Consider the following 27,972-nt stretch of genomic DNA (forward strand, 5'->3'; position numbering starts at 1 on the left):
CATGTATGAAACAGTGTGTAGCCTACGTCCCTGCATAGGAGAAAAAGGCCTATAGAAATTTCACGTTTTCAATAATTCGTATTTATCCAAATATATGTTTTCATCATCACATATTATTTTTATGGTTACTCAATAAAAACATATATGCAAGACTTCGAAATTCACCTTAAATGGGAATGTGGCAGTTTAATACATTAATGCATGAGAAAACAATGCATACATACAATGGGACACATTTGCAAACATTTACAGCATCTCTTTCCTTCAAATTGCATTTTTGATACAGTAATTGGACAGGGAAGGACAATGAACAATTGTTGCTCTATTACGTTTGCTTTGATGTTCTGGATATTGGATATTACTCAGTCATATTTACCCAAATGTGGAATATTTACAATATAGTACAGGAAGTTGGCATTTAGTTGGCATCTAAAGTATATATATTTTTTATATCTAGGATAAAAAACGAATAAACAAAAAAATGCTTGATCAAGAGCAAATTCAAACCCACACCATTCAGACCAATGACAAAAAGATCATCAAAATATAGACTTCATTGCAGTTTAGAAAATAGGAATATTTGACAGTTCCAGTGTTGATTCAAAGTGAGGGTTAGGGCTATGCCCAAATGGCACCCTATTCCCTATATAGTGCACTACTTTTGACCAAAGCCCAAGTCTTTGCTAGGTAAAGCCCCGTCTTATCTTAGCTCACAGGTCACCATAGCCGCACCCACCTGTAGCATGCGCTCCAGCAGGTACATTTCACTGGTCACCAACAAAGTCAATTCCACCTTTGGCCGTCTTTCCTTCCAGTTCTCTGCTGCCAATGACTGGAATGAATTTAAAAAATCACTGAAGCTGGAGACTCATATCTCCCTTACTAACTTTAAGCATCCGTTGTCAGAGCAGCTCACAGATCATTGCACCTGTACATAGCTCATCTGTAAATAGCCCATCCAACTACCTCATCCCCATATTGTTATTTATTTTTTTTTTTTGCTCCTTTGCACCCCAGTATCTCTACTTGCACATTCATTTTCTGCACATCTATCACTCCAGTTTACCTGCTAAATTGTAATTACTTCGCCACTACAGCCTATTTATTGCCTTACCTCCCTAATCTTACCTCATTTGCACACAATGTATATCGATTTGTTCTATTGTGTTATTGACTGTACGTTTGTTTATTCCATGTGTAACTCTGTTTAGTTGCTTGTGTCGCACTGCCTTGCTTTAACTTGGCCAGGTCGCAGTTGTAAATGAGAGCTTGTTCTCAACTGGCTTACCTGGTTAAATAAAGGTGAAATATATATATATATATTTTTTTTAAAGTCCTCTGGTCAGAAGTAGTGCACTATATGGGGAATAGGGTGCCATTTGGGATGCAAACCTAGATCTACAGTATAAACCTCTGCTGGATCAGAGAGTGTAGGAAGTAGGCTGCAGCTATCGTCAACATCACCAGATATCTCCCAGGCTCCAGCAGTTGTCCAGAACTTCCTGTTTAAATGAACATTGAGATGATTGAAGATTGTATTACATTAATACGTCTACACAGTAAGGTTTATTTGTATGTTTCTGTTCAGTTATACACTATCACACCTACTGTATTGGGTGTGTGTGGGTGGGTGGGTGTGTGTGGGTGGGTGGGTGTGTGTGGGTGTGTGTGTGTGGGTGGGTGTGTGTGTGTGGGTGGGTGTGTGTGTGTGGGTGGGTGAGTCAGTGGTGTACTTACTTGAGCTGTATTGGGTGTGTGTGTGTGGGTGGGTGGGTGTGTGAGTCAGTGGTGTACTTACTTGAGCTGTATTGGGTGTGTGTGGGTGGGTGGATGTGTGTGGGTGGGTGAGTCAGTGGTGTACTTACTTGAGCTGTATTGGGTGTGTGTGGGTGGGTGTGTGTGGGTGGGTAGGTGTGTGTGGGTGGGTGGGTGTGTGAGTCAGTGGTGTACTTACTTGAGCAACCTTCTGTCTGCTTGAAGATGCCCATCTTCTCACTGTCTTTGATAGAGTTCATCTTGTCCGTACTCACCTCCCCTGGAAGTCAACAGGGTTATTGTTTATTAAAAGTCACAGTAGTATGTAGCATTGTGAGTTACCACAGTATTATTACAATGTTATTGCCACTTTATTCTGCCCTGTAATTCTCTTCATCAGGCTTCCCTAAACTAAGAATATTGTGTAAAGATTGTTTTGGAGTATGTGAAAGCTTGGATGGTATATCATGCATTCTCTACCAGAAAGTTGGTTGGCCCTCTTTGATGTCACGTAGGTTGATACATTGCTATGTTTTCATTTATGAAGCCCTTTTACAAAAAGTTCCACTGTTCCTAACATCATTACTAAACTTTAGTCATACTAGCTACCACACCCGGGCTCAGGGATGACTAACTCTGTAAATTCCTGTGGTCTCTCAGAGTTAGGTAAATCAGCTTTAGTTTTCTTGCACATTATTTGTGGAACAATCTTCAAACTGTTAAATGTGATGTTCTGGTGCCTCTAGGTCCATTCAGAAAGATGATTGAGGACCTTATTACTGATGAATGTGATGTTCTGGTGCCTCTAGGTCCATTCAGAAAGATGATTGAGGACCTTATTACTGATGAATGTGATGTTCTGGTGCCTCTAGGTCCATTCAGAAAGATGATTGTGGACCTTATTACTGATGAATGTGATGTTCTGGTGCCTCTAGGTCCATTCAGAAAGATGATTGAGGACCTCATTACTGATGAATGTGATGTTCTGGTGCCTCTAGGTCCATTCAGAAAGATGATTGAGGACCTTATTACTGATGAATGTGATGTTCTGGTGCCTCTAGGTCCATTCAGAAAGATGATTGTGGACCTTATTACTGATGAATGTGATGTTCTGGTGCCTCTAGGTCCATTCAGAAAGATGATTGAGGACCTTATTACTGATGAATGTGATGTTCTGGTGCCTCTAGGTCCATTCAGAAAGATGATTGAGGACCTTATTACTGATGAATGTGATGTTCTGGTGCCTCTAGGTCCATTCAGAAAGATGATTGAGGACCTCATTACTGATGAATGTGATGTTCTGGTGCCTCTAGGTCCATTCAGAAAGATGATTGAGGACCTCATTACTGATGAATGTGATGTTCTGGTGCCTCTAGGTCCATTCAGAAAGATGATTGAGGACCTTATTATTGATGAATGTCTTTGTTTTTTATGACCGTGTTTTTCTTTATGCTTGCATTTTGTATTTATATTTTCATGTGTGTATTTTCTGTAATTTATTGTCTCAGTATGACTCAATAAATACATCTACAGCCTAGTCTGAGTACCCAGATCAAGGTAAAACTATGTTTTTTTCACTAAGATAGTTATCATTCACAACTCTGTATGTCTTCATCGGGCAGTCCTAGACTGAGAACGTTCCACTGTGTTCTTCTGATGTCATAAAGGCCATCCTGTCTGTGCTATACTGTGGTACCACTTCTCCATACACTGCTCTCCTCTGTCCTACTGGGACAGACAACTTGGAGGGGGACACAGGCTGCATCCCAAAGGGCACCCTATTCCCTACTTGGTGCACTACTTTTGACCAGGGTGCATAGGACTTTGGTCAAAAGTAGTACACTATAGAGAATAGCCAGACACTTAACTCCTGCATCAGGTTACCCAGCAGTTTTTCTAGGTTTTGTAAGGCTTTTGAATGGGCAGAATTATTCATTGTCTGGACAGACACAGAGGCCTGAGCAGCTAGCTACTTAGTGCACTACTTTTGATCAGGGACATTAGGGTTCTGTTAAAAGTAGTGCACTATGTAGGGAATAGGGTGCTTTTGGAACGCAACTATATCTGAGTAGCTCTCAGAGTGTGACACAAGGGCTGAGAAAACAACAAAGCTTAATGGGGGGAAGAATCAACACCTAGCATAGCATCTACACAGACTCCCACGATTTGACAGTTCGTTGAAAACGACACACAAAAACCCTGGTAATTGCTCCGTAGCATGAGGAGGAGTTGTTTTTCTCCATTATACTAGGCTTAATCTGTGTCCTTCAAACCATCTGTGAGCAGCCTACTAGAGGTCGACCGATTAATCGGAATGGCCGATTAATTAGGGCCGATTTCAAGTTTTCATAACAATCGGAAATCTGTATTTTTGGACAACGATTTGGCCAATTTTTATTTTTATTTATTTAATTTGATTTAATCTTTATTTAACTAGGCAAGTCAGTTAAGAACACATTCTTATTTTCAATGACGGCCTAGGAACGGTGGGTTAACTGCCTCGTTCAGGGGCAGAACGACAGATTTTCACCTTGTCAGCTCAGGGAATTCAATCTTGCAACCTTACAGTTAACTAGTCCAACTGTAACGATTCTCCTCTTCGTCTGAGGAAGAGTAGTCAAGATCGGACCAAAATACAGCGTGGCACGTGTCCATGTTAATATTTATTTTAACTCTAAGACAAAATAACAAAAATAGACCAACACGAAAGAGTTCTGTCTGGTGCAGACACAGAGACAGAAAACAACTACCCACAAACACAGGTGGGAACAGGCTACCTAAGTATGGTTCTCAATCAGAGACAACGATAGACAGCTGCCTCTGACTGGGAACCATACCAGGCCAAACCCAGAAATACAAAACATAGAATGCCCACCCAAACCTACGCCCTGACCAAACCAAAATAGAAACATAAAAAAGGAACTAAGGTCAGGACGTTACACCAACGCTCTAGCCACCTGCCTCTCATTGCACTCCACGAGGAGACTGCCTGTTACGCGAATGCAGTAAGCCAAGGTAAGTTGCTAGCTAGCATTAAACTTATCTTATAAAAAACAATCAAACAATCATAATCACTAGTTAACTACACATGGTTGATGATATTACTAGTTTATCTAGCGTGTCCTGTGTTGCATATAATCGATGCAGTGTGTATCGTTGCTCCAATGTGTACCTAACCATGAACATCAATGCCTTTCTTAAAATCAATACACAGAAGTATATATTTTTAAACCTGCATATTTAGCTAAAATAAATCCAGGTTAGCAGGCAATATTAACCAGGTGAAATTGTGTCACTTCTCTTGCGTTCATTGCACGCATAGTCAGTGTATATGCATCAGTTTGGGCCGCCTAATTTGCCAGAATTTTACGTAATTATGACATAACATTGAAAGTTGTGCAATGTAACAGGAATATTTAGACTAATGGTTCCGTATTTCACTGAAATAAATAAATGTCTTGTTTTCGAGATGATAGTTTCCGGATTCGACCATATTAATGACCTAAGGCTCGTATTTCTGTGTATTATTATGTTATAACTAAGTCTATGATTTGATAGAGCAGTCTGACTGAGCGGTGGTAGGCAGCAGCAGGCTCGTAAGCATTCATTCAAACAGCACTTTTGTGTGTTTTGCCAGCAGCTCTTCGTTGTGCGTCAAGCATTGCGCTGTTTATGACTTCAAGCCTATCAACTCCCGAGATTAGGCTGGTGTAACCGATATGAAATGGCTAGCTAGTTAGCGGGGTGCGCGCTAATAGCGTTTCAAACGTCACTCGCTCTGTGACCTGGAGCAGTTGAGGGTGGCTGTTGTTGTTGTGTTGCTGGTTCGAGCCCAGGGAGGAGCGAGGAGAGGGACGGAAGCTATACTGTTACATTGACAACACTAAAGGGGCTATAAGAACAACCAATAGTCAAAGGTGTATGAAATACAAATGGTATAGAGGGAAATAGTCCTATAATTCCTATAATAACTACAACCTAAAACTTCTTACCTGGGAATATTGAAGACTCATGTTAAGAGGAACCACCGGCTTTCATATGTTCTCATGTTCTGAGTAAGGAACTTAAACGTTAGCTTTTTTTCATGGCACATATTGCACTTTTACTTTCTTGTGTTTTTGCATTATTTAAACCAAATTGAACATGTTTCATTATTTATTTGAGGCTAAATACATTTTATTGATGTATTATATTAAGTTAAAATAAGTGTTCATTCAGTATTGTTGTAATTGTCATTATTACAAATACATTTAAAAAATCGTCCGATTAATCGGTATCGGCTTTTTTTGGTCCTCCAATAGTCGGTATCGGCGTTGAAAAATCATAATCGGTCGACATCTACAGCCTACAGCCATTCTTCAAAAAGGCATTCCTCCACTCACCAACACCCACAGCTCGTGTTTCAGCACCTCCATTCCCTCTCTACCTGACTGTCAGTTGTGACACTTTAATGACAAAGACAACTATATAAGTGGTGTGATGTTCAATTACTCAGACAACATAATTATAACGTTTCGGATGTAAACAATGGGTTTACATTCCAGGTGAATGCTTTTGACTAATGTAGTGTGTCATGGCCTCCAAGAAACTAGATTCCAACATAGATTTCCAAATATGTAAATACACACCCACACACACACACACACACACACACACACACACCTAAACACCTTCTTTGCCCGCTTTGAGGATAATACAGTGCCACAGACACGGCACGCTACCAAGAACTGTGGGCTCTCCTTCTCTGTGGCTGACGTGAGTAAGACATTTAAACGTGTTAACCCTCGCAAGGCTGCTGGCCCAGACGGCATCCCTAGCAGCGTCCTCAGAGCATGCGCAGACCAGCTGGCTGATGTGTTTACGGACATATTCAATCTCTCCCTATCCCAGTATGCTGTCTCCACATGCTTAAAGAGGGCCACCATTATACTTGTACCCAAGAAGGCAAAGGTAACTGAACTAAATGACTATCGCCCCGTAGTACTCACTTCTGTCATCATGAAGTGCTTTGAGAGACTAGTCAAGGATCATATCACCTCCACCTTACCTGTCACCCTAGACCCACTTCAATTTGTGTATGGCCTCAATAGGTCCACAGACGATGCAATCACCATCACACTGCACACTGCCCTATCCCATCTGGACAAGAGGAATACCTATGTAAGAATGCTGTTCATTGACTACAGCTCAGCATTCAACATCATAGTACCCTCCAAGCTCATCATTAACCCTGGGTCTCAACCCCGCTCTGTGCAATTGGGTCCTGGACTTCCTGACGGGCCGCTCCCAGGTGGTGAAGGCAGAAAACAACATCTCCACTTCGCTGATCCTCAACATTGGGGCCCCACAAGGGTCCGTGCTCAGCCCCCTCCTGTACTCCCTGTTCACCCATGACTGTGTGGCCATGCATGCCTCCAACTCAATCATCAAGTTTGCAGACGGCACAACAGTAGTAGGCTTGATTACCAACAATTACGAGACATCCTATAGGGAGGAGGTGCCGGCACTCGGAGTGTGGTGTCAGGAAAACAACCTCTCACCCAACGTCAACAAAACAAAGGAGATGATCTTGCACTTCAGGAGGCTGAAGAAATTTGGCTTGTCACCAAAAACCCTCACAAACTTTTACAGATGCACAATTGAGAGCATCCTGTCGGGCTGTATCACTGCCTGGTACGGCAACTGCTCCGCCCACAACCACCGCAGGGCTCTCAAGAGGGTGGTGCGGTTTGCACAACGCATCACCAGGGGAAAACTACATGCCCTCCAGGACACCTACAGCACCCTATGTAACAGGAAGGCCAAAAAGATCATCCAAGGACAACAACCACCCGAGCCACTGCCCATTCACCCTGCTACCATCCAGAAGGCGAGGTCAGTACAGGTGCATCAAAGTTGGGACCGAGAGACTGAAAAATAGCTTCTATCTCAAGGCCATCAGACTGTTAAACAGCCATCACTAACCTCAGAAAGGCTGCGAACTACATACAGACATTAAATCATTTGCCACTTAAATAAATGGATCACTAGTCACTTTAATAATGCCACTTTAATAATGTTTACATATCTTGCATTACTCATCTCATATGTATATACTGTATTTTATACCATCAATTGCATCTTGCCTATGCTGCTCGGTCATTGCTCATCCATATATTTATATGTACATATTCTATTCCATTCCTTTACTTATATTTGTGTGTATTAGGTAGTTGTTGTGGAATGTTAAGATTACTTGTTAGATATTGCCGCACTGTCGGAACTAGAAGCACAAGCATTTCGCTACACTCGCAATAACATCTGCTAACATCTGTATGTGACCAATAACAATTTATTTGATTTGACCTTTCCAATATAACGTTAGACTGGTGATAGACCTACGCTGTATTGTCACTGTTAGTATTTGACTTGAACTGACGTTTACCTTAAAATGAGGGACAACAATGTGCAGTAGCTGTCATTCTTACTGGAATTGCTGTCATCGCTTCAACACCTCTGCAGTGAACCTGTCCTGAAACCACTTCTGAATATGGGTGACTAGCTTCTCACTACTTTCAATGACTCACTGAGAAAGATACTTTATTGTTTTTCTGAAGACGCTGTAGGCTCTTAGACTATAAGCTCTAGGGGATCTCCCTCACAAGTGCTTAAAGCTCCAATGCAGCCATTTTATCTCAATATCAAATCATTTCTTGGTAACAATTAAGTACTGTGATTTAAAATGGTCAAAAATAGCAAAGAGCAATTTCTAAAACTAGAATTTTGCTAGGACTGTCTGGGAGTGATCTGAATGGGGAACGGAAATCTGAAAATTAGCTGTTTGGCAGAAAGATTTGGAACTCTTTCTTATTGGTCTATTAACTAATTTACCACCTGGTGATATCACCAGGCAGGCTAAAGCGTCATCCCACTAAAACAGGCAAGAATTTCAGGCTGTCTTTTTAAACAGCTCTTACATTAAAAGAGCATTATCATAATTATATTTTAACCTCATGGTGAGGAAAAATGTATATTGTAAAACACAGGAATATCACTTTTCGACTGCACTGGGACTTTACACTTTATTGTCATTGTTAAAACAATTCCCCCACATGCACTGTCAGATGTTATAGGCTGATCTGATTCATCAGCACAACCCACCCACTTCCTATTTACACCTTACATGACACCACTCCCTGTTCAGTTTTAGGGTCAGGAGAGGGGACTTGGTATATTATCATGGGCACAGACAATAATTCATTCTGTAATGTTTTGACTTTGCCATAATTATCAGTGTTTGTGCTGGAATTATTTGGAAAGAATGTAACTTTTGAACAATATAGAAATTCAAAGAGAACACGCTTTCAGTCAGATTTTGATAAAGGAATATTGGGCATCATTGCGCTGAACCATAGACAAACAATATACTTCTGTATGTCATCAGCTATACCAGAGATAAGGAAGCTGATAATTGCATGGGCACAGACAAGAATTACCAATGTCATGTTTTAAATGTGTCTTAAGTGCCACTGCCTCCGTAATTCCGAGACATAATAAGTTTCTTATTTTTTCTTCTTTGATCAGAGAATATTGTGAATCACTGTGCTGTACCCATTCACATACAGCACTCTATTACTGGCTGTACCTGAGACAAGGAAGCTGACTTTCTGGCACGGTCCGTCCACTGTGGCCAGAGGAGACCCTGGAAGGATGGTGACCCTGGACATGTTCACCTCTAGGACCTCTGCCACCCTATTGCGGAAGTCATATCTGGAGAGAAAAATGAACAATAGACAATTTATTTGATTTGAAATTTGTTGGGAAGATATACAATTTGACAACATACATACATACATACATACAGTGGGGGGGAAAAGTATTTAGTCAGCCACCAATTGTGCAAGTTCTCCCACTTAAAAAGATGAAAGAGGCCTGTAATTTTCATCATAGGTACACTTCAACTATGACAAGACAAAATTAGAAAAAACATCCAGAAAATCACATTGTAGGATTTTTAATTAATTTATTTGCAAATTATGGTGGAAAATAAGTATTTGGTCACCAACAAACAAGCAAGATTTCTGGCTCTCACAGACCTGTAACTTCTTCTTTAAGAGGCTCATCTGTCCTCCACTCGTTACCTGTATTAGTGGCACCTGTTTGAACTTGTTATCAGTATAAAAAGACACCTGTCCACAACCTCAAACAGTCACACTCCAAACTCCACTATGGCCAAGACCAAAGAGCTGTCAAAGGACACCAGAAACAAAATTGTAGACCTGCACCAGGCTGGGAAGACTGAATCTGCAATAGGTAAGCAGCTTGGTTTGAAGAAATCAACTGTGGGAGCAATTATTAGGAAATGGAAGACATACAAGACCACTGATAATCTCCCTCGATCTGTGGCTCCACTCAAGATCTCACCCCGTGGGGTCAAAATGATCACAAGAACGGTGAGCAAAAATCCCAGAACCACACGGGGGGACCTAGTGAATGACCTGCAGAGAGCTGGGACCAAAGTAACAAAGCCTACCATCAGTAACACACTACACCGCCAGGGACTCAAATCCTGCAGTGCCAGACGTGTCCCCCTGCTTAAGCCAGTACATGTCCTGTACTGTCCTGTCTGAAGTTTGCTAGAGAGCATTTGGATGATCCAGAAGAAGATTGGGAGAATGTCATATGGTCAGATGAAACCAAAATATAACTTTTTGGTAAAAACTCAACTCATCGTGTTTGGAGGACAAAGAATGCTGAGTTGCATCCAAAGAACACCATGCCTACTGTGAAGCATGGGGGTGGAAACAACATGCTTTGGGCTGTTTCTCTGCAAAGGGACCAGGACGACTGATCCGTGTAAAGGAAAGAATGAATGGGGCCATGTATCGTGAGATTTTGAGTGAAAACCTCTTTTCATCAGCAAGGGCATTGAAGATGAAACGTGGCTGGGTCTTTCAGCATGACAATGATCCCAAACACACCGCCCGGGCAACGAAGGAATGGCTTCGTAAGAAGCATTTCAAGGTCCTGGAGTGGCCTAGCCAGTCTCCAGATCTCAACCCCATAGAAAATCTTTGGAGGGAGTTGAAAGTCCATGTTGCCCAGCAACAGCCCCAAAACATCACTGCTCTAGAGGAGATCTGCATGGAGGAATGGGCCAAAATACCAGCAACACTGTGTGAAAACCTTGTGAAGACTTACAGAAAACGTTTGACCTCTGTCATTGCCAACAAAGGGTATATAACAAAGTATTGAGATAAACTTTTGTTATTGACCAAATACTTATTTTCCACCATAATTTGCAAATAAATTAATAAAAAATCCTACAATGTGATTTTCTGGATTTTTTCTCTCATTTTGCCTGTCATAGTTGAAGTGTACCTATGATGAAAATTACAGGCCTCTCTCATCTTTTTAAGTGGGAGAACTTGCACAATTGGTGGCTGACTAAATACTTTTTCCCCCCACTGTACGTACGTACGTACGTACGTACGTACATACATACATACATACAGTGCCTTGCGAAAGTATTCGGCCCCCTTGAACTTTGCGACCTTTTACCACATTTCAGGCTTCAAACATAAAGATATAAAACTGTATTTTTTTGTGAAGAATCAACAACAAGTGGGACACAATCATGAAGTGGAACGACATTTATTGGATATTTCAAACTTTTTTAACAAATCAAAAACTGAAAAATTGGGCGTGCAAAATTATTCAGCCCCCTTAAGTTAATACTTTGTAGCGCCACCTTTTGCTGCGATTACAGCTGTAAGTCGCTTGGGGTATGTCTCTATCAGTTTTGCACATCGAGAGACTGACATTTTTTCCCACTCCTCCTTGCAAAACAGCTCGAGCTCAGTGAGGTTTGATGGAGAGCATTTGTGAACAGCAGTTTTCAGTTCTTTCCACAGATTCTCGATTGGATTCAGGTCTGGACTTTGACTTGGCCATTCTAACACATGGATATGTTTATTTTTGAACCATTCCATTGTAGATTTTGCTTTATGTTTTGGATCATTGTCTTGTTGGAAGACAAATCTCCGTCCCAGTCGCAGGTCTTTTGCAGACTCCATCAGGTTTTCTTCCAGAATGGTCCTGTATTTGGCTCCATCCATCTTCCCATCAATTTTAACCATCTTCCCTGTCCCTGCTGAAGAAAAGCAGGCCCAAACCATGATGCTGCCACCACCATGTTTGACAGTGGGGATGGTGTGTTCAGCTGTGTTGCTTTTACGCCAAACATAACGTTTTGCATTGTTGCCAAAAAGTTCAATTTTGGTTTCATCTGACCAGAGCACCTTCTTCCACATGTTTGGTGTGTCTCCCAGGTGGCTTGTGGCAAACTTTAAACAACACTTTTTATGGATATCTTTAAGAAATGGCTTTCTTCTTGCCACTCTTCCATAAAGGCCAGATTTGTGCAATATACGACTGATTGTTGTCCTATGGACAGAGTCTCCCACCTCAGCTGTAGATCTCTGCAGTTCATCCAGAGTGATCATGGGCCTCTTGGCTGCATCTCTGATCAGTCTTCTCCTTGTATGAGCTGAAAGTTTAGAGGGACGGCCAGGTCTTGGTAGATTTGCAGTGGTCTGATACTCCTTCCATTTCAATATTATCGCTTGCACAGTGCTCCTTGGGATGTTTAAAGCTTGGGAAATCTTTTTGTATCCAAATCCGGCTTTAAACTTCTTCACAACAGTATCTCGGACCTGCCTGGTGTGTTCCTTGTTCTTCATGATACTCTCTGCACTTTTGACGGACCTCTGAGACTATCACAGTGCAGGTGCATTTATACGGAGACTTGATTACACACAGGTGGATTGTATTTATCATCATTAGTCATTTAGGTCAACATTGGATCATTCAGAGATCCTCACTGAACTTCTGGAGAGAGTTTGCTGCAGTGAAAGTAAAGGGGCTGAATAATTTTGCACGCCCAATTTTTCAGTTTTTGATTTGTTAAAAAAGTTTGAAATATCCAATAAATGTCGTTCCACTTCATGATTGTGTCCCACTTGTTGTTGATTCTTCACAAAAAAATACAGTTTTATATCTTTATGTTTGAAGCCTGAAATGTGGCAAAAGGTCGCAAAGTTCAAGGGGGCCGAATACTTTCGCAAGGCACTGTATATATATTCATGAGGATGTACTGTCATCCCATAATTCAGGATTAGTGATTATTCAGGTGTGGCACATGTGGTGGCTGGCTGAGGAGGTGGTGAGAATACACTCTTTGAAAAAAAGGTGCTATCTAGAACCTAAAAGGGTTCTTCGGCTGTCCCCATAGGAGAACCCTTTGTAGAACCCTTTCCACAGAGCAAGATAATACTGGTGTTTCCTTGATGGTTGAAATATTCCCCATAAATGTAAGTGCCAGGTACTCAAGTATTAAAAACAAGTAGTCTAATTACATGTAACATTCACTTCCTCATTCCCTCTCCAGTTCCATGGTTTAATACCCGCTCAGTCTCACATATTGGCTCCCAACACGAACCCCTGTAGGTCTTAGCTTGATGGGCTAACACAGTCTGGAGTTCACAGGCGGTTTAATACCCAATCACACCCACCTGCTGAAAGACATGACGTTGGGGAAGGTCTGCTCTGCCCAGGGGGATTCTGGAAGAATGACGGCACACGCCAAGACATCGCTGCCTCTCCTCAGGACCAGGGACCTGTGGACCACTACAACAACAACATCAACAACAGCACCAAAGTCAGAAATATACTTTTTATATTATCACCTAAATGACTTTGTTGATTCACACATGACATATCCCCTAATAGTGAAGGTGGTTGACATTTTTCTCACGAAACTTGATTCTCTTGGGAAACAATGTGATGCAACAATTTTGGATTGCAGTTCGGTGAGCGTGCAATGACAACACATCAATATTATGTTTCATGTGCATCCTAAAGGAGTCTAGATTTCTGAACAGACAATGTGTGTCTGTTACCTGTGTACTCCCCTGACATGTGTATGCTGGTGTCTGAGTACAGCTATCTGTATTCTGTCTGGTCCAGCTTACAGTGCTGAGTGTGTGTGTGTGTGTGTGTGTGTGTGTGTGTGTGTGTGTGTGTGTGTGTGTGTGTGTGTGTGTGTGTGTACATGCTTGTGTGTTACCTGTGTAGTCCCCAGCCAGTTGTATGCTGGTGTCGGTGTAAAGCTGTCTGTGTGTCAGGCTGACTGTCCCCTGTCTGGTCGTCAGGTCTCCCACCTCACAACTCAGAGCGTTGTCACGGGAACAACTGGAGTTCTGAGAGAGAACAGAACAGAGCAGAGTAATTATAGTAATTATAGAAATATAATTACTAGAAGGGAAGTCCCCATTCATGTCAATAGGGCTGGGTCAGAGGTTCCATGACTGTTCTACTCATTCTAATGTTATTGAAACCAATTCCAACAAACACTTCCACTTCTGGTTATGAGAACAATGTGAAGTATATGGTTGTGGTTGTGGTGTAGTTTCAAGTTTTAATGTCACACGCATAAGTACAGTGAAATGCCTGTCTTGCAAACTCAAAACCCAACAACTGTGACATTGTCAAAGACAAAGATTCGATGGAATATCAAACACAGTTCCGTTGGATTCCATAAGACTTGCTGATCAAGTGGAACTTTAAAGTTGGAATAAAGCAGAGATCAGCGCTACATGGTGGGGGACATTCTCCTATGATGGCGATGTGCTGGGCCCTAATTCATAAAGTGTCTCAGAGTAGGAATGCTGATCTATCCTAGACACTTCATGAAGAAGGGCCATGATGTATTGTGAGTGAAAATGAAAGAATAAACTCACCCCAGCTTCCATGTTGAAGGGGTTAAACGTGTCCCAAACACCGGGACACTGGTTGTCGTTCACCTCAGAGCCTTTACCAGTGATGGTCCAGGAAACCTCTGTTACCTGGTTACAGTGGGGAAAACAGGATTTCTCTGATGTTTTATCATTCTTTTTATACAGCTTCCCTTTTCTAATAGAACCTGTGATAGGATTCTACGGTAGATAGACTCTAGTGACAGACATTAAAATGTTACAGGGCAGCTGATTTGTTTCTACATACGTCTGCATTGTGGTTCTACATCTGTATTGTGTTTCTACATCTGTATTGTGTTTCTACATCTGTATTGTGTTTCTACATCTGCATTGTGTTTCTACATCTGCATTGTGTTTCTACATCTGCATTGTGTTTCTACATCTGTATTGTGTTTCTACATCTGTATTGTGTTTCTACATCTGTATTGTGTTTCTACATCTGCATTGTGTTTCTACATCTGTATTGTGGTTCTACATCTGTATTGTGGTTCTACATCTGTATTTTGTTTCTACATCTGTATTGTGGTTCTACATCTGTATTGTGGTTCTACGTCTGTATTGTGGTTCTACATCTGTATTGTGGTTCTACATCTGTATTGTATTTCTACGTCTGCATTGTGTTTCTACATCTGTATTGTATTTCTACATCTGTATTGTGGTTCTACATCTGTATTGTGGTTCTACATCTGCATTGTGTTTCTACATCTGTATTGTGTTTCTACATCTGTATAGTGGTTCTACATCTGTATTGTGGTTCTACATCTGTATTGTGTTTCTACATCTGCATTGTGTAACTACATCTGTATTGTGGTTCTACATCTGTATTGTGTTTCTACATCTGCATTGTGTTTCTACATCTGTATTGTGTTTCTACATCTGTATTGTGGTTCTACATCTGTATTGTGTTTCTACATCTGTATTGTATTTCTACGTCTGCATTGTGTTTCTACATCTGTATTGTGGTTCTACATCTGTATTGTGTTTCTACATCTGTATTGTGGTTCTACATCTGTATTGTGGTTCTACATCTGTATTGTGTTTCTACATCTGCATTGTGTTTCTACATCTGTATTGTGGTTCTACATCTGTATTGTGTTTCTACATCTGTATTGTGGTTCTACATCTGCATTGTGTTTCTACATCTGTATTGTGTTTCTACATCTGTATTGTGTTTCTACATCTGCATTGTGTTTCTACATCTGTAATGTATTTCTACATCTGCATTGTGTTTCTACATCTGTATTGTGGTTCTACATCTGCATTGTGTTTCTACATCTGTATTGTGGTTCTACATCTGTATTGTGGTTCTACATCTGCATTGTGTTTCTACATCTGTATTGTGGTTCTACATCTGCATTGTGTTTCTACATCTGTATTGTGGTTCTACATCTGCATTGTGTTTCTACATCTGTATTGTGTTTCTACGTCTGCATTGTGTTTCTACATCTGTATTGTATTTCTACGTCTGCATTGTGTTTCTACATCTGTATTGTGGTTCTACATCTGTATTGTGTTTCTACATCTGTATTGTGTTTCTACGTCTGTATTGTGTTTCTACATCTGTATTGTGTAACTACATCTGTATTGTGGTTCTACGTCTGTATTGTGTTTCTACGTCTGTATTGTGTAACTACATCTGTATTGTGTTTCTACATCTGTATTGTGTAACTACATCTGTATTGTGGTTCTACATCTGTATTGTGGTTCTACATCTGTATTGTGGTTCTACATCTGTATTGTATTTCTACGTCTGCATTGTGTTTCTACATCTGCATTGTGTAACTACATCTGTATTGTGGTTCTACATCTGTATTGTGGTTCTACATCTGCATTGTGTTTCTACATCTGTATTGTGTAACTACATCTGTATTGTGGTTCTACATCTGTATTGTGGTTCTACATCTGTATTGTATTTCTACGTCTGTATTGTGTTTCTACGTCTGTATTGTGGTTCTACATCTGTATTGTGTTTCTACATCTGCATTGTGGTTCTACGTCTGTATTGTGGTTCTACATCTGTATTGTGGTTCTACATCTGTATTGTGGTTCTACATCTGCATTGTGTTTCTACATCTGCATTGTGGTTCTACGTCTGTATTGTGGTTCTACATCTGCATTGTGTTTCTACGTCTGTATTGTGTTTCTACGTCTGTATTGTGTTTCTACGTCTGTATTGTGGTTCTACATCTGTATTGTGTTTCTACATCTGCATTGTGTTTCTACATCTGCATTGTGTTTCTACATCTGTATTGTGTTTCTACATCTGTATTGTGGTTCTACATCTGTATTGTGTTTCTGCATCTGTATTGTGTTTCTACATCTGTATTGTGTTTCTACATCTGCATTGTGTTTCTACGTCTGTATTGTGTTTCTACATCTGTATTGTGTTTCTACATCTGTATTGTGGTTCTACGTCTGTATTGTGTTTCTACGTCTGTATTGTGGTTCTACGTCTGCATTGTGTTTCTACATCTGCATTGTGTTTCTACATCTGCATTGTGTTTCTACATCTGCATTGTGTTTCTACATCTGTATTGTGTTTCTACATCTGTATTGTGTTTCTACATCTGCATTGTGTTTCTACATCTGCATTGTGTTTCTACATCTGTATTGTGTTTCTACATCTGTATTGTGTTTCTACATCTGTATTGTGTTTCTACATCTGCATTGTGTTTCTACGTCTGCATTGTGTTTCTACATCTGTATTGTGTTTCTACGTCTGCATTGTGTTTCTACGTCTGTATTGTGGTTCTACATCTGCATTGTGTTTCTACATCTGCATTGTGTTTCTACGTCTGTATTGTGGTTCTACATCTGTATTGTGTTTCTACATCTGCATTGTGTTTCTACATCTGTATTGTGTTTCTACATCTGTATTGTATTTCTACATCTGTATTGTGGTTCTACATCTGCATTGTGTTTCTACATCTGCATTGTGTTTCTACATCTGCATTGTGTTTCTACATCTGCATTGTGTTTCTACATCTGCATTGTGTTTCTACATCTGCATTGTGTTTCTACATCTGTATTGTGTTTCTACATCTGTATTGTGTTTCTACATCTGCATTGTGTTTCTACATCTGTATTGTGTTTCTACATCTGTATTGTGTTTCTACATCTGCATTGTGTTTCTACGTCTGCATTGTGTTTCTACATCTGCATTGTGTTTCTACATCTGCATTGTGTTTCTACATCTGTATTGTGTTTCTACGTCTGTATTGTGTTTCTACATCTGCATTGTGTTTCTACATCTGTATTGTGTTTCTACGTCTGTATTGTGTTTCTACATCTGCATTGTGTTTCTACATCTGTATTGTGTTTCTACATCTGCATTGTGTTTCTACATCTGCATTGTGTTTCTACATCTGTATTGTGTTTCTACGTCTGTATTGTGGTTCTACATCTGTATTGTATTTCTACATCTGTATTGTGGTTCTACATCTGTATTGTGTTTCTACGTCTGTATTGTGTTTCTACGTCTGTATTGTGTTTCTACGTCTGTATTGTGGTTCTACATCTGTATTGTGGTTCTACATCTGTATTGTGTTTCTACATCTGTATTGTGTTTCTACATCTGTATTGTGGTTCTACGTCTGTATTGTGTTTCTACATCTGTATTGTGGTTCTACGTCTGCATTGTGTTTCTACATCTGTATTGTGTTTCTACATCTGTATTGTGTTTCTACGTCTGCATTGTGGTTCTACATCTGTATTGTGTAACTACATCTGTATTGTGGTTCTACGTCTGCATTGTGTTTCTACATCTGTATTGTGTTTCTACATCTGTATTGTGTTTCTACGTCTGCATTGCTTGCTCTTTGGGGTTTTAGGCAGGGTTTCTGTAAAAGCACTTTGTGTCAACTGCTGATGTAAAACCGGCTTTATAAATACATTTGATTGATTGACTTTGATTTCTCGATGCCGAGATTGCACAGTAGGCTAGATAACAGCCACTATGTGACATAAGTTATTTGTTGCCACAAAAATAGGATATTTTTCCAGGTTCCTGTTTTTAATTGAACCTACCTGTGATAAGGTTAGGAATTAGATAACAATGACAATGTGACCGTTTTTAATTGAACCTACCTGTGATAAGGTTAGGAATTAGATAACAATGACAATGTGACCGTTTTTAATTGAACCTACCTGTGATACGGTTAGGAATTAGATAACAATGACAATGTGACCGTTTTTGTTGTTGTATCTTTTAAAAGAGATTGAACAGATGCAAGAGGTCCATGCATGCTTACATCTAGTACCTGTGACGCCCGCACGTCCACCTCCAGAGTGATGTCACTGGAGCTGCCATCCAGAAAAGTCTGCTGGGACTGAAGACAGTAGAGGATACTGTTAGACTAGCTACTGAGTCAATGGGACAGAAGACAGTAGAGGATACTGTTAGACTAGCTACTGAGTCAATGGGACTGAAGACAGTAGAGGATACAGTTCGACTAGCTACTGAGTCAATGGGACTGAAGACAGTAGAGGATACTGTTAGACTAGCTACTGAGTCAATGGGACAGAAGACAGTAGAGGATACTGTTAGACTAGCTACTGAGTCAATGGGACTGAAGACAGTAGAGGATACAGTTCGACTAGCTACTGAGTCAATGGGACTGAAGACAGTAGAGGATACTGTTAGACTAGCTACTGAGTCAATGGGACTGAAGACAGTAGAGGATACAGTTAGACTAGCTACTGAGTCAATGGGACTGAAGACAGTAGAGGATACAGTTCGACTAGCTACTGAGTCAATGGGACTGAAGACAGTAGAGGATACTGTTAGACTAGCTACTGAGTCAATGGGACTGAAGACAGTAGAGGATACTGTTAGGCTAGCTACTGAGTCAATGGGACTGAAGACCGTAGAGGATACTGTTAGACTAGCTACTGAGTCAATGGGACTGAAGACAGTAGAGGATACTGTTAGACTAGCTACTGAGTCAATGGGACTGTAGACAGTAGAGGATACTGTTAGACTAGCTACTGAGTCAATGTAATTTGACCAGGTGTTTTAAGGTTATGCAATCTTACGTCACTGGGAACATGAACACCTGCTGTCCTGTCAGCAAAGCTATATTAGCACTTGTTTTATGAGACGCTCATACCAGGTGTTCTGAACTGTCTGTAAAGAGCACGCCAATCCTGCATCTGATAGACCATAATATTTGAAAGGATATTTGATGGGTTCTCTAAGCATCCTAAACAGTGATAGAGATACACTGTGGAGGACACGGGTCTGTATAGGAGCCTGACAAATACAGCTGTTCTCCTGAGTGCTTTAGACTGGGGACTGCCTGGGGTTGCCGGGGGCTGCCGGGAGGCTGGGGGCTGACTCTACAGGCCAATACTACATGGCTGTGTTTACACAGGGAGCCCAATTCTGATATTTTTCCACTTTGATTGTTCAAAAGACCAATTAATGAGAAAAAAAACCCATCAGAAATGGGCTGCCTGTGTAAACACAGCCATAGACACACATAGACAAACACAAACACTCACAGATATACACACACAGATCCAGACACACGCCCTACCGTCACACACAGGACTCTGCCACAGCCATAATGAATTCACTGTCTGGCGCAGCAGAAAATACAGTGTCATGTTTTTGTGGCAGCTTTGTAATGATTCGCCAGCTTACTCTCCTGGGACGTATCATAACCGGGATAACATCCACCCTGCAGATGTGTGTTCTTGTATTCCTCATGGTCTGAATTAGTCTAAATCGGTTTCCCCTGTAGGCAATAATGACGTCTTTTTTGTTGTTGTATATATTTGGCAATTATTGCTTTATTGGATTTTTTTCTGAAATAGCATTAGACCGGATTCAAACCAATGAAGTACTTTTGTGCCATCTGAATATTGTAGAGAGCAAAGGTGAGGTCCAGGTCTTACCAGTGTGACTGTCCCCGTCACCGTGCTTTTGAAGACAGCCTTGGCAAACACCCAGTGTCCATCTGTTGCATTCTCAGCTAAGACGTCAGCACACCGCATCCTGGAGTTCACAAACACAAACAGACCAACTATGAACTCATTAAAGAAAGCAATTGTTGTGAACGACTCAAAAATGAAACATTTAGGGGACGCAAACCTGATTCAGATGTGTTATAAACTGACCACATACCCCCTTTACAAGTCAACACCACAACAAGAGATGAGGATGCAGTATTCCTGGCATCCTACCCTATAAAGGCCCTACTTTACCTGTTTGGCTTTTTGTTGTGCCAAAGAAGCTTCGTTCAAGGTAATAATGTGAGCTGTCCCGTGTCCTGTATAGCCAAGTGTAGCTCATTTGGTAGAGCATGGTTCTTACAGCGCCAGGGTTATGGGTTCAATTCCCGTGGGTGACCAGTATGAAAATGAATGCACACACAAATACAGTAAGCTGCTCTGAATAAGAGCATCTGCTAAATGACTCAAATGTCTGTGTGTCCTAGAGTGTTGGGCCAGTAACCGAAAGGTTTTTCTGGTTTCTGGATCGAATCCCTGAGCTGACAAGGTACAAATCTGTTGTTCTACCCCTGAACAAGGCTGTTAACCCACTGTTCCCCGGTAGGCTGTCATTGTAAGTAAGAATTTCTTCTTAACTGACTTGCCTAGTGAAATAAAGGTTACATTTTAAAAAATAAAAGTGAATATAGCGATCTCTCCCTTTTACATGAGTACAGTGTTTGATTTGAGTCAGAAATTATTCTGCGTGAACCGACTGAGCTAAAGAGGAATGGTACGATAATGTAAAACATTCTAATTTTGTCAGAAGTTCCGTTCATGAATGTCAAGGTATCACAAATGTGACCCAAAGAGGAACCAAGTCTACAGCCGTCTTAAATGAATCACACACCACCTGTTACAATCTTTCCCCTTGTGTATTTTTGGTTCGGCTGTTTATAGCACTGCTGGAGGGAACTGTGGCTATACAGACCCATGACAAAGGACACATTCTCTGTTCCTGTCTCTCTCCCTCAATCTCTCTCTCTCTCTCACACACACACACACACACACACACACACACAAAATCCCCACACTCACCTGGATCCGTTAGTGTAGTGAACCACCAATGACCTCCCCACTATACTGTTCGGCCCTGTCATCGGCATGTTCCCGTCCAAATACTGAGTCTGTGTCTGGTTCTGATCCGTCAGCATCCCAAACTTCCCGCTGATGTCCCCGGCCTCATACTCATCCACAGTCCCTGACCCCGGAGCAGGAGAAGCAGACACATTCCAGGAGAAGGGGTTGAAGTGGTCCATGACGTTGCTGTCCGAGCAGGGCTCTCCTGTAATATTAATAATAATATGCTTTGTTTGATAAAAGCCTTTCACAAAATGAGGGGAAAGGATTGATACTTTGCGTTTAAAAAAATTAAGATTTTATCAAGTCATCCGTTCATATTACAAAAGAGTTACAACTTTGAAATGAATTAACAGATATACACACCAAGGCTGAACAAACAGTCAGAACACTAGAGGACTTTCACAACACTCAAGGACACCTGGCTCCCATTATAAAGTACATGAAATAGTACCTGTGGTACTGATAGGCAGCATGTGGACGTGGTAGCCCCCAGCCCTGGAGCTGAGTCCAGCCAGGGAGACGTCCATCATAGTTGGGCCCTGAGGGAAAGCCTGGGAGAACCGGATTTGGCCCCTAGAGACCCCTGGTCCATGCCAGGGGCCCAAGACCGCCGCGGGCATCCGGACCTCCGTGAGGTTAGCACAGGCTATCCTGGGGGCGGCGCCCTCTGCACTGTGGATCACCACCGATCGACCAATCATGGAGCCCGACCTGGCGGGAAGTGACAACCAGGAAGTGGTATCCGTGAAGAAGTGTTTGGCCGACGCCCCACCCACTCGGGTCCCCAGGTCGAGGGTGCTGTGCTTTTTGGAGAGGTCCCCCACCTCACAGGAAAAGGGTCTGGAGGGGCCACAGTGGAGGGCGTAGCTCAAATCCTTTGTGTCCACGTTGAAGGGGTTCCAGTGGTCCCCCGTGGACCCACACCTCCCCTTGTCCGCGTCTGTCTCCGAGCTGATAGGATACATGTGGATGTGCCAGTGGTGGTTACGTGTAGCGGTCTCGGAGGGTCTCCCATAGGACAGATCCATGAAGACTGTGACATCAGACAACGGGTTGCTCTTGAGTTGGACGAACTGGACCATACCCACCACAGGGTGACGGAATGTAGCCCTGGCTACATGCACCTCTCCTGGGTAGCTTATGTGGGCGCACAGGAACCTAGTTCCATCCGGACGGTGGATTACCACAGATCGACCCACTATGCTGTTCTGTCCGAACAGAGGGAGGTTGAAGTCTGTGAAAACTGCTTCCATCACAGCTTTACCCTCTAGTGACCCATGCCTGGCGCTGAGGTCCCCTACTTCATACCGGTCATGGGTCGACCCAGGTCCAGAGGGGTAGGTGGGATCTTTAGTGTCCATCCCAAACGGGTTCCAATGGCCTCCAACGTTGTCGTTGGAGCAGGTCGTCTGTGGCGGTGACCTCATAGGAGGTGTGGGGAAGTGGTGGATGTGATAGGGTCCGACCCGGCTCCCCAGATTGGTCAGATTCACTCTCAGTTTTGTGACTTCGAACGGCGAGTCCTGCCTAAAGAGGAAGTAACCCTTGACCCCTCTCATGTTCACCAGGGCGCTCACCTCCTTCCTGTCCATTTGTCTGATCTCAGTGCACATATAACTCAAAGACCCCAGTTTGAGGAGAGCAAAGCGGGTGTTGGAGCTGAAGCTAGCAAGGTCCAAACGAGACTTGACGGGTGTAAGAGGGCTGCCTACTTTCAGTTCCCCAAGCTGGGTGAGAGATGAAGGTTCCAGACTATCCAGAAGAGCCTTACAGTCTCTAGCAGAACTCTGCGACGTCAAGATGGTGATGTTGGTTGCCGTAGCACCGACCTGACCAATCGTTGCCAAGTTTGCGAGGACCCTGGCGTGGGTCTGTCCGACGCTCTGCCTGATGTAAATGTCACCGGCGACCGAGCTGAAGAACCTGGCCTGCCACGTCTGAACTGTGGTTTGACCGCTTATGACTGTACAAGCTTTGGTGCCGTTGCACGTCTCCAAGGTCAACGAAAGGTCTTCCAGATTTGACCTCTGCTTAAATAGACTGGACATATTAACAGTGGTGTTGGATGAGAATGGATCAATGGTGAACGTGAAGATGCTCGCTCCTACGTTGGCTTCAAGGCAAGGCTGAGCAAAATGGCCGAACATCACAGGGAACACACTTAGGGAAAAGTTGAGCGACGAATCACAGGTTCCGGTACCGGTGACGTTTACGGTCGCCGTCTGATTAGTGGAGTCAAACCGCACCCATCCCGTGACTCCCCCCATGTTTAGGTTGGCCTGAAACTGGATGCAGGAACTGAAACCTGAAAAACACAGCCAAACAGACAGAGAGACATACAGACAGACAAATATGGAAGTAAATAAGTGCACAAGGAGGTACGTCCCTATTGTGTTACATATTAATTGTTTTGGAGTGTTCACATGCTTTGCCATTATGGACGTAATAACTGACTGGTTTAGTAATTGATATTGATCTTTCTCATTTCTCAAGGAAGTTCTTAAAGGTCCAATGCAGCCGTTTTTATCTAAATATCATTTCTGGGTCACAAATAAGTACCTTACTGTGATCGTTCTCAATTAAAATGGTCGAAAAGAAACCAAAATATCTTCTTGGTAAAGGGCCATTTCTCAAGGCAGAATTTCGCTAGGACTGTCTTGGAGTGGTCTGAGTTGGGAGGGGGAAACTGAAAACTAGCTGTTATTGGCAGAGACGTTTGGAACTCTCTTTTTTATTGGTCTATTAACTAATTACCAGGCAGGCCAAAGCTCCATCCCACCAAAACAGGCTGAAATTTCTGACGGTCTTTTCAAACAGCACTTACACTAAAAGGTCATTATTATAATCTTCACAATTTCACAGTATTATTTCAACCACTATGGGGGCCATAGTGTGGAAATATATATAAAACACAGGAAGTCATGTTTTTGACTGCACTAGGCCTTTTAGGATAATCTTAGTGGTTTATGATATTTCTTCAAGCTTAAGTATTGACAACTATACAGTAGCAGTGGTTAAACGTCTGAAAAACAGAGAGACTGAAAAACAGCTTCTATCTCAAGGCCATCAGACTGTTAAACAGCCACCACTAACACTGAGTGGCGGCTGCCAACACACTGACACTGACTCAACTCCAGCCACTTTAATAATGGGAATTGATGGGAAATGATGTAAATATATCTCTAGCCACTTTAAACAATGCTACCTTATATAAATGTTACTTACCCTACATTATTCATCTCATATGCATACGTATATACTGTACTCTATATCATCGACGGTATCCTTATGTAATACATGTATCACTAGCCACTTTATACTATACTATGCCACTTTGTTTACATACTCATCTCATTTGTACATACTGTACTCGATACCATCTACTGTATCTTGCCTATGCTGCTCTGTACCATCACTCATTCATATATCCTTATGTAAATATTCTTTATCCCCTTACACTGTGTACAAGACAGTAGTTTTGGAATTGTTAGTTAGATTACTTGTTATTACTGCATTGTCGGAACTAGAAGCACAAGCATTTCGCTACACTCGCATTAACATCTGCTAACCATGTGTATGTGACAAATAAAATTTGATTTGATTTGATTTAAACTAACATATTTTCCAAGGCATGTAGAAAGGGTTTCCCCCACTATTACAGTTACTTCCTCATCACTGTAATGTCAATAGCTAGTATATTTTCATCATTACTGTAATGTCAATAGCTAGTATATTTTCATCATTACTGTAATGTCAATAGCTAGTATATTTTCATCATCACTGTAATGTCAATAGCTAGTATATTTTCATCATTACTGTAATGTCAATAGCTAGTATATATTCATCATTACTGTAATGTCAATAGCTAGTATATTTTCATCATTACTGTAATGTCTATAGCTAGTATATTTTCATCATTACTGTAATGTCTATAGCTAGTATATTTTCATCATTACTGTAATGTCAATAGTGGTGGAACAAGTACCCAATTGTCATACTTGAGTAAAATTAAAGATACCCTAATAGAAAATGACTCAAATAAAAGTCACCCAGTAAAATCCTACTTGAGTAAACGTCTAAAGGTATTTAGTTTTAAATATACTTAAGTATCAAAAGTAAGTGTAATTGCTAAAATATACTTAGGTATCAAAAGTATAAATAATTTCAAATTCCTTATATTATCCAAACCAGATGGCACCATTTTCTTGTTTTTTTATTTACGGATAGGGGCACAATTCAACGCTCAGAAATAATTTACAAACAAAGCATGTGTCACGACTTCCGCCAAAGTCGGTCCCTCTCCTTGTTCGGGCGGCGTTCGGCGGTCGACGTCGCCGGCTTTCTAGCCATCGCCGATCCACTTTTCATTTTCCATTTGTTTTGTCTTTGTTTTACACACCTGGTTCCAATTCCCAAATTACATGTTCATTATTTAACCCTCTGTTTTCCCCATCGTTTTTGTGCGTGACTGTTTTATTGTATGTTCGGTCCGTTGTTTTATGGGCTTGGTATGTACGACTTGTTATTTGATATTTTGAGTAAAGTTACGAGTGTTACTCATCTCTGCTGTCCTGCGCCTGACTCCTATGCACCAGCTACACACAGAACATTACAGCATGTGTGTTTAGTGAGTCCACCAGATCAGAAGCAGTAGGGATGAGTGTGTGAATTAGACCATTTTTCTGTCCTGCTAAGAATTCAAAATGTAATAGTCTTTAAGAATGTAGTGAAGTAAAAGTAAAGGTTGTCAAAAATATAAATTGTAAAGTACAGATACCCAAAACAACTACTTAAGTAGTACTTTAAAGTAGTTTTACTTAAGTACTTTACACCACTGAATGTCAATAATTAGTACATTTCATCATCACTGTAATTTCAAAAGCTAGTATATTTAACGTGAGACGATGACAGATAGCTGCAGCGAATTAGTAATATTAAATAATCAACATGCATGTAGTAGCCTATAAAACAGATACGCATACCAGTTAATATACCTTCATACTCTAGCCGAATGATAGCCTATGACTCAGGACTGTTATGAATGTAAGGTATGCAGTAAACATCAATATTAGGATATCTGGAGGAAGTAAACAAAGCACCTATGAATGTGGGCTATTGGACCTCTCACTTAACCGATATGCCCCCTTACCAGGAGTACACTGCTCACCTGATCTAAGCTGAAATTACACTGGTCTCATGTAACACATGAATGGATTTCGTACAAGAGCTCAACTCAGCCGTAGAGAATAGGCTACTGGCGCCAAAGACTGCTGCGTGAGCCAAGCCATGTATTAAGGATGAATGAAATGGCTATCACCCTTGCTACCCAATGGGCTGATAACATTGTCTTAAACTATAGGGCTTTAGTCAAAAGTAGTGCACTTTGTAGGGAATAGGGTGCTATTTGGAAAGCAGACATTGTTTCTCAGCGCATGTAATTCTACCAATTAGCCTGGGTAGCCCTGAGAAATGCTACAGTATCAAATGACATTCATAGCTGCTACGGGTGGAGGGTATGTATCTAAGGGGGAAAAGGTAATAACAGAGTAATATGTAAATATACACCACAGGTGTGTTCTGAACCTGTGACCATGCAGAAAACAACTCCATTGGAACATTACTGTGATTTTTAACATCAAGTTTGATAGGTTAGTTTGATACTTGATAGATTAGTTTGATACTTGAAAGATTTGTTTGATACTTGATAGATTAGTTTGATACTTGATAGATTAGTTTGATACTTGATAGATTAGTTTGATACTTGATAGATTAGTTTGATACTTGATAGATTAGTTTGATGGATTAGTTTGATTGATTGAATAAAACAAAGTATTCAGAAAGAAACTGTATTGGTCATAATCTCTTTTTAGGGACAGTTAATAGGAATAGTTAACAATCAATTATTAACTAAGCAAGTGGATTTCAAGGTGTAAATGTTATGTGACCTTTTCCCACACCCTCTACAGTAACCAAGTAAACAGCACTTCATATACAAAAGAACTGCAAACTAACCAGGCTTAAGTATTGCAAAAGTATTTCAAAAACCATTTGACGTACTTACCCAGAAAAGCCAACAGCACGACAACTGGAACAAGGCACATATTGGCAAATGTGTGTATTGTACTAATGTATGAACACATGCAAAAAATAAAACCAATGTACATGCAAAATCCAAATCAGAAGGGTATAATAAAACGCTGAGTGTGTGAAAGAGAGATCATCGTGTGTGTCTGTGTGCGAGCGAGTGTGTGTGTGTGTGTTTGGTCTCTGAAGGAACGACTGTGTGTGTGTGTGTGAGAGATGTGTGTGCAGCCTCCCTCTCTGTGCCTCTCTCTCTCTCCCAGCA

General features: G+C 41.2%; 1 protein-coding gene across 2 annotated transcripts; it reads right to left on the reverse strand.

Moving 5' to 3' along the window:
- Positions 1-160: 160 nt before the first annotated feature.
- LOC110487230 (uncharacterized) lies at positions 161-27,951 on the reverse strand. Of its 2 annotated transcripts, none has more exons than XM_090204211.1 (11): positions 27,688-27,951; positions 22,078-23,931; positions 21,582-21,828; positions 20,448-20,547; positions 18,800-18,877; positions 14,535-14,639; positions 13,862-13,994; positions 13,308-13,422; positions 9,380-9,504; positions 1,955-2,035; positions 161-1,502 (listed from the first exon to the last, which is right to left on the reverse strand). In XM_090204211.1, exons 1-11 carry the CDS (start codon positions 27,788-27,790, stop codon positions 1,399-1,401), a joined length of 3,045 nt encoding a protein of 1,014 aa, XP_090060337.1. In that variant the 5' UTR covers positions 27,791-27,951; the 3' UTR covers positions 161-1,398. The 2 variants fall into 2 exon arrangements, with proteins under 2 accessions (XP_090060337.1, XP_090060336.1); XM_090204210.1 differs by having other exon boundaries at positions 18,809-18,877; positions 27,688-27,942.
- Between the last annotated feature and the right edge of the window lie 21 nt (positions 27,952-27,972).

Source organism: Oncorhynchus mykiss, chromosome 17 (assembly GCF_057628025.1).
Source record: "Oncorhynchus mykiss isolate SJ-2025 chromosome 17, ASM5762802v1, whole genome shotgun sequence".
NCBI classification, from domain to species: Eukaryota; Metazoa; Chordata; class Actinopteri; order Salmoniformes; family Salmonidae; genus Oncorhynchus; species Oncorhynchus mykiss.